Here is a 10,960-nt window from a genome sequence, read left to right on the forward strand (position 1 = left end):
TGGCCAATCCAACCAACCCCACAACCCCTCGGTCAGCGGTGGCAGACCCGTCGGCGGTCGGCGACATCGGCGACAAAATTTAGTTACACAAGGTAAGCTCTTCTGAGTCATCGTGCTTACCCTCTCGGTCATGAATGATGATGCTCAATTGTTAATTGAACACTAAGCTCTTCTTTGACAAACGGTGTAAGAGCCTACCCTTTTCCTTGATGATTCGAATTATTCGAATACGAACCCCTGAATAGCCCCAGTCCATTCAACACCTTCTGAGACCAAAACCGCAAGTTGACTTTTGACATATAGATCATCTACGTCATGAATTGAAAAGTCCTTGTTCGCTCAATACGCATCAGCTATAACAATCTCGTTTTACCAGGGGGCCTTGGGCGCAATGGAGGAACCAACGAAGATTCCCATCCTGGGCCGTGAAAGCATTATCGCTGATTACGGGATCTGGGGTAACTATATCGTTCAAGATCTCTTTTCGAATATAGCTTCGACTACCTACGTTTTGGTAACGGATACCAACCTGGGATCGATCTACAATGAGTCCTTTGGAAAAGCCTTCAATACCGCTGCCAGCGCCGTGTCGCCAGCTCCGCGCCTCCTCATCAAAGAGATCCCTCCCGGCGAAAACTCCAAGTCTCGGCAAGGCAAAGCTGACATTGAGGACTGGATGCTCCAAAATCTTTGTGGGAGAGACACTGTAATAATTGCTCTTGGTGGGGGTGTCATTGGTGATCTCTTGGGTTTTGTCGCCGCCACTTATATGCGGGGCATCAGATTTGTGCAAGTCCCAACAACATTATTGGCAATGGTTGACTCGTCTATTGGAGGTAAGACCGCCATCGATACGCCGTTGGGAAAGAATCTGGTCGGAGCAATCTGGCAACCCACCCGGATCTACATTGACCTCGAATTTTTGAATTCCCTTCCGGAGAGAGAATTCATCAATGGAATGGCAGAGGTCATTAAAACTGCGGCCATCTCTGATGAAAAGGAGTTTGCCGCCCTAGAAAATGACGCCGAGGCGATTTTGGCAGCTGCGCGTAGCAAACCTGGGACCGGCCGATTTGATCAAGTTAAAACTGTTTTGAAACAGCACATTGTCGCATCTGCGCGGCATAAAGCATATGTCGTGACAGTAGATGAACGTGAAGGTGGCTTGAGAAACCTGCTTAACTTGGGACACTCAATTGGTCATGCGATTGAAGCGATCTTGACACCACAGATCCTTCATGGTGAATGCGTCGCCATTGGTATGGTCAAAGAATTGGAGCTTGCGAGGTACCTAGGTGTTCTCAAGGGCGTGGCCGTATCCCGAATGGTTAAATGTCTCTCCAGCTACGGCTTGCCAACTTCGTTGAAAGATCAACGAGTGAGAAAGCTCACAGCCGGTAAATATTGCACTCTCGACCAGATCATGGCGAATATGGCCTTAGATAAAAAAAATGATGGTCCGAAGAAGAAGATTGTTCTTCTCTCAGCTATTGGGCAAACCTACGAACCAAAGGCTAGCGTCGTCGCGAATGAAGACATCAGAGCCATACTAGCACCTAGTATTGAGATAGAACCTGGGGTTCCCTCGTCGCTCAATGTTGTGTGTGCTCCTCCGGGGTCTAAGAGCATTTCAAACAGAGCCCTTGTCCTAGCCGCTCTTGGGTCAGGAACAGTTCGGATCAAAAACTTGCTGCATTCCGACGACACAGAAGTTATGCTTAATGCCTTGGAACGACTTGGCGCCGCGACGTTTACCTGGGAAGAGGAAGGCGAAGTTCTTGTTGTAAATGGTAATGGAGGAAAACTAAAAGCAACTCCTACGGAGCTTTACTTAGGTAATGCTGGCACTGCGTCAAGATTCCTTACCACTGTTGCAACCCTTGCGACTGAGGGATCTGTGGATTACAATGTTCTTACTGGAAACAATCGCATGAAGCAACGGCCCATTGGTGATCTTGTTGATGCCCTCACGGTGAATGGAGCCGAAATCGAATATGTTGAAAAGACCGGCAGTCTACCTTTGAAAATTGCTGCTTCTGGTGGCTTCAAAGGCGGCCGAATCAACCTTGCTGCAAAAGTTTCTTCACAATACGTGTCTTCGCTTTTGATGTGCGCTCCTTATGCAAAAGAACCCGTCACCCTGAAGCTGGTAGGAGGCAAACCAATTTCTCAGCCATATATTGATATGACCACGGCCATGATGCGCTCCTTCGGTATCAACGTGGAAAAATCTACAACGGAAGAATATACATATCATATTCCTCAAGCATCTTATGTCAATCCTGCTGAATATGTTGTGGAGAGCGACGCTAGCTCTGCTACTTATCCTCTCGCTATTGCCGCAATCACCGGCACTACCTGCACAGTACCGAACATAGGATCTTCAAGCTTGCAGGGTGATGCCCGCTTCGCCGTCGAAGTTTTGAGACCTATGGGCTGCAAAGTGGAGCAATCTGCCACTTCCACGACAGTTACCGGCCCTGCAGGTGGTGTCCTACGTCCCCTTCCTAACATCGATATGGAACCAATGACAGATGCCTTCTTGGGTGCCTCGGTTCTTGCTGCAGTCGCACAAGGAGAAGGGTCCAATCACACTACTCGAATTTATGGAATTGCCAATCAGAGGGTTAAAGAATGCAACCGTATTGAAGCAATGAGAGTAGAACTAGCAAAATTCGGTGTGGTATGCCGTGAACACGAAGATGGTCTTGAGATTGACGGTATCGATCGATCTACTCTGCGACATCCTTCTGGAGGTGTATTCTGCTACGATGATCATCGTGTTGCATTCAGCTTCAGTGTTTTATCGCTCGTGACTCCGGTGCCAACGCTGATCCTTGAAAAGGAATGCGTTGGAAAAACGTGGCCAACATACTGGGATGCATTGAAGCAAAAATTCGGAGTTCAGCTTGAGGGCAAAGAACTAGAGGAAACCGAGCTCGTAGAACAGGCTCGCGCAGATCGGTCTTCCGCATCAATCGTCATCATTGGTATGCGAGGTGCCGGTAAGACTACAAGTGGCCGCTGGGTTGCAAAAGCACTTAAGCGTCCGTTCGTGGACCTTGATATAGAATTGGAGAAAAATGAAGGCAAGAAAATACCTGAGATTATCAAGGAGCGTGGCTGGCAAGGGTTCCGTGAAGCAGAGTTGACTCTGTTCAAGCGCGCGCTTACCGAGCGTCCTAAAGGATATGTGTTTGCTTGTGGTGGCGGAATCGTCGAGTCCGCAGAAGCAAGAAAACTTCTCGTCGATTACCACAAGGTGAAAGGACACGTGCTTCTCGTCATGCGAGACATAAAAAAGGTCATGGAGTTCCTCAATATCGACAAATCGAGACCAGCCTACATTGAAGATATGATGAGCGTCTGGCTACGTCGAAAGCCTTGGTTCCAGGAATGCAGCAACATAGAATACTACAGTCAGCATAGTACCTCATCAGAGCTTACTCTCGCCTCGGAAGACTTCAGTCGATTCTTACACTTTGTGACTGGGAAGGTGAATCCTTTGGCGACAATTAGCAAAAAGAGTCTTTCTTCCTTTTTGTCCCTCACACTGCCTGATCTACGCAACACTGGTGACCTCTTACGCAAAGTTTCTTCAGGGTCAGATGCTGTTGAAATGCGCATCGATTTACTAGAGGATCCTTCATCAAGCAATGAGATCCCTTCTCTTGAGTATGTGTCGGAGCAACTGTCCTTCTATCGCAGCCAGGTCTCTCTCCCTATTGTTTTTACAGTTCGCACAAAGAGTCAGGGTGGAAGATTCCCTAACGATGCCCACGACGCTGCGTTTGACCTGATCAGACTTGCCATCCGCAGTGGATGCGAATTCGTAGATCTCGAAATCACATTCCCCGACGAATTGCTACGCAACATAACTGAGATGAAAGGTCACACGAAAATAATTGCATCACACCACGATCCGCAGGGTAAACTCAACTGGTCTAATGGGTCTTGGATTCAACATTACAATAAAGCTTTACAATACGGCGATATTATTAAACTGGTTGGCGTTGCAAAGAGTTTGAATGATAATACTGCGTTGAAAGAGTTCAAGGATTGGGCAGAACAGGCCCACGATGTTCCTATGATTGCTATCAACATGGGTGACAAAGGACAACTAAGCCGCATGCTCAATCGCTTCATGACTCCCGTGTCTCATCCGCAACTTCCATTCAAAGCAGCCCCAGGACAGTTGTCAGCTACTGAGATTCGCCGTGGCTTGGCGCTTATGGGTGAAATCCAGCCTAAGAAGTTTGCGATCTTTGGGAAACCAATCGCCGCCTCTCGTTCCCCCATTCTACACAATACCCTTTTTGAGATGAACGGGCTACCACACAACTACACGCGTCTCGAAACCGACCAGGCCCAGGACGTCAAGGAGTTCATACGCTCGCCCGATTTCGGAGGCGCCTCCGTAACAATCCCTCTCAAGCTGGATATCATTCCACTTATTGATGAGGTGCTAAACGAGGCTGAAATTATTGGTGCAGTCAACACAATTGTTCCAGTCAAAGGAAACAATGGCGCCACCCGTCTTGTCGGGCGCAATACAGACTGGCAAGGAATGGTCCACTGTTTACGTGAAGCTGGTGCCTATGGCGGAGAGAGTGGTGGCAGCGCTCTTGTCGTTGGCGGAGGAGGCACAGCACGGGCGGCAATTTACGCACTGCACAAAATGGGCTATTCGCCAGTCTACTTGCTTGGACGGTCACCTGAAAAGATTCAAAATATGGCTTCTACCTTCCCCACCGGGTTTGACATTCGCGTTGTAGCTGACGCAGCTGATGTCAAGAATATTCCACGCGTCATCATTGGCACCATTCCCGGAGACAAACCGGTTGATCCCAGCATGCGCGAGGTCCTCTGCTCGATTTTCGAACGTGGCCAGGAACTCGACGGGGTGGCGAAGGGAGTACAGGAGGATCCGCGTCGGAGGGTGTTGCTAGAGATGGCCTACAAGCCATCGGTGACTCCGTTGATGCAGCTGGCCTCTGATTCGGGATGGGTGACGATTCCAGGGTTGGAAGCGCTTGTTGGACAGGGAGTCTACCAGTTTGAGTACTGGACTGGGATTTCGCCTGTCTACGAAGATGCTCGGGTAAGTTGTCCAGCCTCTCGCCTCTCACTACCATGCTCAGTACCGAACTAACGTGGCGATAGAATGCTGTTTTGGGTACGAAGGAAACCCCGTAGTTATTCGCTATCTAGTAGTTATTGAATAAAAGTATGTTATACCCTACTCTTCTATTACATATCCCCCGAGTAAAAATACGCGTAATTTGGCAACGGTATTTCCAATAACCACAACGCCGGTAACTTACAGCCACGTTCTTCATGCAATAAAAATATTTACCAAGCATATCAACCTTTAATAGACTACATTATTTTCAGTTTGCTGAATATCAATTGATGGATACACATAGTCAATTTACATGTGGACTGCATGAAAGTGGATGTGCACAGCCACAGGCGGACTCTTCTAAATATGCCCCACCTGTGTAATTCCTCCAATCATCATCTACCAACTCCCATCAAAGATTCCAAACAAACCCAGTCAAAAAAGAAGCTCGAATTTTTTCTAGTTTCAACATTTTCTCTTTCTGTGTGACTCATTTTTCAACAGCCCTGTTCAAAGAGGCAAAAAGAAATATTTTTGCCTAGTTTCGGTGGAACTGGCCACTCAACTTCGCCGAATGTAGGTAGCCTCGTGGCAATGTATACACAATCGTAGCCATACAGACACATGATTTCAGGGGCTATGATATGTTTTCACATGCACTATTCTTATCTCCTTTTTATCTGCATGTTTTAGTTTATGTTTCAGCTGGTCATGGACTGAAGTGATAGAGAAAGGGCGCCTTGCCATCTAGCTGAATGGAATGTTGAATAGCACTCGCCACGCGGGCAGCAGTCGAGAACTTATCAATATCAACGATTTCCGCCGGATAGTTCAGGTGTTGACTCTATGCTATATACCGAGGCAGAAAATTTTAATCCTTTTCCAGATTTGGGGAAGCTTGCTGCTGATTCGATGATAACATGCACCCATTCACCGATAGAGAAAAATAGCATTGAAGGGAGAAGAGAATAAAACAACAAGATAACCTCCCACCAAAGTAATCGCCTCTAGCATCTACTCAACAATTCATACCATTCTATTTGGGTATGTAGAATGCAGCAGCAGTACGCAGTATGTAATTAGCAGTGTAATGTTAAGCGGCCCCACTCGCTAAAATGGATTAAAGACAGACCAGCGGGCCCAGCTTCCTGGGGGGTTACCCGTTGTGCCGATCAGGTCCACCCTGTGGTGTCTGTCTCCACTATAAAATATAATACACATATTTATAATTTCCAATTACTACCAGCACAATCAATCACAAGGACAGCCATTTCTAATATTAGATCTGCGGAATAGTATCGAGTATGCAAAAATTGTGGCTGATGTTACCCACTAGTTGGCATAAGTGGCTTTTTCGAAGCGAGAGTTAACATTTATTCAGGCAATGATCATTGTGCAGCTAATGCAGACTTAATGCGGTGAAGACCATCGAGATATAGGATATCCGCACACACTCCCACTAAGCTCTAGCATATTCCACATACCAGCCACAATTTCGATTTTTTTCTCTCTGTTACGAATACATTTTTAATAATGATTCTTTCGCGGACGAATCGATAGCCTTCTTCTGAACGTCGTCAAGTATGTATCCTACTCTTCACGAAGCTCCTTATTTTTAGCAATCAGTAATAAATAATACTATTATAATATACTATTATGCAGCAGAACGTGCATCCATCCAAGTGGGGCTCAGCACATCCACTTGCAAGCACTAGGGACTGATAACATTAGTCCGCGGCGGAGGGAGAAATTGAAAAAAACGAAGTTAACATCCATGTGTCCCAGATAAGCAGTAATAATACCTTCATATATGGGCCCTACGCAAAGAACTACTTAAGCCACCGTTTATTCGAAACAGATCAACTACGTGTATGTATACACGCGATGCGCGATGCTCTGGCCAATACGAGATCGCAAATCTTCCTAAAGGAACCCAATCGTAGAAAAATTAAATACCAATGGAACCAATCTACCACATAATCAGTGATGAACTTCTCAAAGTCAGAGGACTGGCCGCCGCGGCATTGTTGCAGTCACAAATGAACGCCAGAACAACGCATACATAGACAACTGCAAGCCTCGTCATAACGCGCCTATGGCCTCAAAGAGCCGTCAGGCGTGTATACGGAAGCCCGCATGTGATCGACCAAGCCATGAGGCGGTATTAAATAAGTACGCCGTGTTTTACGCAAGATTCGTTAATTATTTTTATTCGTTTATTTTTGAAGATTGAATAGTGATAATAATAGCAATGCTTTTCGAGTGTACAGTCTTGGTCTATAGAGCTAATATACAAATATCATCAAATATAGTACAAGGATGACAAGGATACAATGTTTTCCGCTTCCGTCACCAACAAACCCATTATGTACCCGTACTCAATATCCAGTACCTCCGTGCATATCAACCGAAAACAAACACCCCTCCCAAATGCAGTTTTGCCGGCAAGAACAGAACAAGAACATGTCGTGACATAGAACGTAACCATCGTAAACATAAACATAAACATCCAGCATAATAAACACGAGACTGGAATCCAGCTCGGCAGATCACCCCACGCGCCGATCATGCCCGTGTGTGAAATTAAAAAGCGCTTGTAACAAAAAGAATACATAACATTATGGAAGCCAGGAGCCGTCATGGCAAAACCGTCTAGTAACAATAAAAAAGATGATCATGAAACATTACGCAGAGAGAGAAGTCTGTATGGTGGAGACGGCACGGTGATTCGTGCAAGGGGGAGGGCTGACGGAACCCGAAACGAGAGATTGACCACTTTGAAGTCATTCCAGCGAAATTGATGCGTTGAAGGGGAAATGACTAGAGGCCGATGACGTCAAGGGCTTGAGTCGAGGGTGTCCATAGCAGGACTAGGCCGCTTCTGGAAGTCGGCCCGCCGATCCGGCTTAGACAATTGAAGTGTCCTTGCCCCATTGGGCGTAGTATGACGTCAGACGAAGGGCCCCTCCGTCATGGTGATTCCACAATGGTCGATTGCGATCCCCAACAGTGGGAAGTGAGAAAGTGAGCTGTGAGCACTGACCAAACAGAGACGTGAGAAATTGTTTCGTGCCAGATCGATCAAATTCAATCCCGGCCCTTGCGTCGCTGCTTGCCCGGCCAGTCGACCTCAGGATGCACCACGCGCATGTGACGGGTGAGCGCGTCGTTGCGCGAGAAGGTCTTTTCTTCCGTGCAAAGATGGCAGCGCACCTTCTGCTTGCGCGCATTGTGTATCGTGTCCTCATGCCGAGTCAAGTCGTATGGCCGTGAGAAAATAGAGTTGCATGGCTTGCCCGTCGAAGGATTGATCTGCTTGCACCTGTGGGGGCCAGCCTGTGAATTGCGTAGCGCCAACGAGGTGCTATGCTCACGAGCCACTGCCCCGGGTTGGCCGGCAACAGCTTGGCGATGAGCTTCGCGCTTGTGTTTCTGTAGCTTAGCTGGCGACTCAAACCGTAGAGTGCAGCCGTGATAGGTGCAGGAATAGGTACCCGAGTCGGAAGAGGTGTCCTCAGGGCGCTTCGTATCAAGTGAAACCGATTCGCTCTTGGTAGATTCCATCGTAGTCAAGGACACCGGAAATTCAGGTGTCTGCTGGATCAGACTGTCGTTGGTGTGACGAGTCTGTGGCTGTTGCAAGTAGTTCAACTGCTGTTGAAGATTGGCAGCTTGCGTAACGTATTGGTTCGAGAATGATTCCATCTGCGTGTATGGTAGTGTAGGCTGGAAAGTGCTAGAACTCGATCGACGAGATGCCAGGTTGCCTGCGCTGACGAAGTCGTTGGATGGGAACAGCGAAGGCAGCCCGTTGGCGGACTCGTCAGGTCCCTCGTGATACTCCAGAAGAGCATCCTTGGGAGAGATGGTCTTGACTTCACCAGCATTGTCCGCCTGTAGATTCATCCCATTGGCGTTAGGCAATTGCAGAGCTGACCCTAGCCCGGATGAGGTCTGGAGACGGGAACCACGGAATTCGGAAGCGAGTGGCGACCCGTGACGGAAAGGTGATCGTTCCCGGTTTATCGCGTTATTGACAGGTGATTGCGATCGAGCAGAGAGGTGGCCCTGGTTGGCAGCGTTGAGGCGGTCGGCAAAGAGATTCCGATACGGCGCAGTAAGAAGCTGCTGATGAGGGTTCTTTCGCACTTGGGGTGTAGGCATCACGGTAGTATTGTAGAGTTCGTCTTGGTAGACATCGGAGATGGTCCGGTTCAGCTTAGGCACCCCAACGGGTATCGCAGCCACTCCTTGACCGTTAAAGTCTGGAAGCGCATCGAATTGTAAGTAATCATCCATCCAGCGGTCAAAGTCAAGAAATCGGTCCTCACCATGGACAATCGCCTTCGATCCGTCATCGAACTCGTCATATGTAGTTTGAGGAGTCACAGGGGAATTTTGATGACTCAGACTCGACACTGACGGCGCCATAGAGTAATGGAATGAGCCTTCGTCATCCGCTGCTGCCTGCTGTGGCTTGGGATGCTGTTGCTCCATGACTGCCTGTCGCATTGCCTGTTCGACTACCACATTATCGCCGTTCTGGCCAGAGGGGTCGTAGTTTTGGAAGGCTGGGGCCAGGAAAGAATTGTGAACTGGCGTCTGGACAGGAGTAGGCAGCGACTTGTTCGAGTTCTGGAAGTTTTCAGCTACACTACCCAGGCTACCGGATGGAGAGAAGGACGAAGAGCTGTGCTGATTTCTCAGGGCAGGTGCATGTGGCGAATTCGATCCCGTCTTGCCGGAGGATCCGGAAGCAGCTCTCTTATGTACACTTTGGAAGCCAGTCCGTCGGGCGAGGCCGTTTTGTGCATGCGCTGGGCTAAGCAGCTGGATGTTGGCGGCGTCGCTGTCCCAGGAGTGTGTGTTGGCAACCATTCCCTGCTGTGCTAGCATGGGGGCGTCTGTTGGAAACGACGATGTCGAGTACTGCGTCGCAGGATACGGCGCAGGGGCAATCTGTGAGCTGCTGTGGAAGGAAGGGTCGTATGATGAGACGACGCTCATGGGCTGTGCTTCGAGCAGACTTCCCTCAAAAGTTGTTGGGAAGTCGCCCGAAACGGTGGTCACTGGCGAGCGCGTCGTCGAGAAGACCGGCGACGAAAAGGTAGGCGAGGTGGAGCCCGACGAGGGCGAGAAGTGTACTCGCGATGGAGAGTGGAAAGGCGACTCCAGAGAGGGTTGGTGTTGGTCGTCGGTAATGAACGACTGCTGAGAGTCGTAGAGGAAGTTTGGAGGAAGCTGTTGATCTTGTAGCTGTTGTTGAGGAAAGATGTCGAGGTCAGAGGAGGAGTGGTGGTTGTTGTTGTAGGAGTCGGTCCAAGGAGTGATAAAATCCTTACGTACAGTAGGATGAAGGAGCATAGTTTGGGTGTGAGACGCCAAAGATGTGGAGACCTCTTGATGTGATGTGGGCAGGCAAAGGCTTGCCACCCGGGGGGTATCGCTGAATATATAGGCAGTGGGCGGGAAGGTTTTCCTACGGTGTCTGAGCCACGGGTCAGTTAAGATTCTCGACCATTCAAAAACAAGGGCTCGCTTCTGTTTGGCCCGGGTTAGTGAGGATCGACTTACTTGTGGCCGTGCACAACCGTCGCGGAACTTAACTTGAGATCGGATGTGAGTCTGTCTACTTGGTAAGCAATCGAAATGAGTGGAAGCTTTCCGTTGAGGATCGCGAGCGAACCTGGTTGCTGGGACTTATCAAGATTAAATCCGACAAAGCCGAGTTCTAGTCGGCAGCGTTGTTTGTAGGCGTTGGGGATGAGTCAAAGGCGATGAGATAGAATAATCGATGCCTGACGACGGTTATATAGAGCGAGCGCTTAGTCGGGTAGG

General features: G+C 48.6%; 2 protein-coding genes across 2 annotated transcripts; one reads left to right on the top strand and one right to left on the bottom strand.

The window, feature by feature from the left end:
* The first annotated feature begins 97 nt into the window (after nucleotides 1–97).
* BGW36DRAFT_376379 (Shikimate dehydrogenase) lies at nucleotides 98–5,302 on the top strand. The gene is made up of 2 exons (XM_046215871.1): nucleotides 98–5,101; nucleotides 5,164–5,302. The coding sequence occupies exons 1-2, from the start codon at nucleotides 392–394 to the stop codon at nucleotides 5,194–5,196; spliced, it is 4,743 nt and encodes a 1,580-aa protein (XP_046073039.1). The 5' UTR covers nucleotides 98–391; the 3' UTR covers nucleotides 5,197–5,302.
* Nucleotides 5,303–8,209: 2,907 nt separating this feature from the next.
* BGW36DRAFT_396320 (putative C2H2 transcription factor) lies at nucleotides 8,210–10,486 on the bottom strand (the record flags this gene model as incomplete). Its single annotated transcript, XM_046218145.1, has 3 exons — nucleotides 8,210–9,785; nucleotides 9,807–10,378; nucleotides 10,469–10,486. 3 exons carry the CDS (start codon nucleotides 10,484–10,486, stop codon nucleotides 8,210–8,212), a joined length of 2,166 nt encoding a protein of 721 aa, XP_046073040.1.
* Between the last annotated feature and the right edge of the window lie 474 nt (nucleotides 10,487–10,960).

Source organism: Talaromyces proteolyticus, assembly GCF_021365285.1.
Source record: "Talaromyces proteolyticus strain PMI_201 chromosome Unknown BGW36scaffold_5, whole genome shotgun sequence".
NCBI classification, from domain to species: domain Eukaryota; kingdom Fungi; phylum Ascomycota; class Eurotiomycetes; order Eurotiales; family Trichocomaceae; genus Talaromyces; species Talaromyces proteolyticus.

What these genes read in the sequence shown, in the direction of transcription:
- BGW36DRAFT_376379 (XM_046215871.1), top strand. Translation starts at nt 392, where the DNA reads ATGGAGGAACCAACGAAGATTCCCATCCTGGGCCGTGAAAGCATTATC. An exon ending in CTGTCTACGAAGATGCTCGG is followed by an intron (nt 5,102 to 5,163) that starts GTAAGTTGTCCA and finishes ACGTGGCGATAG; the next exon opens with AATGCTGTTTTGGGTACGAA.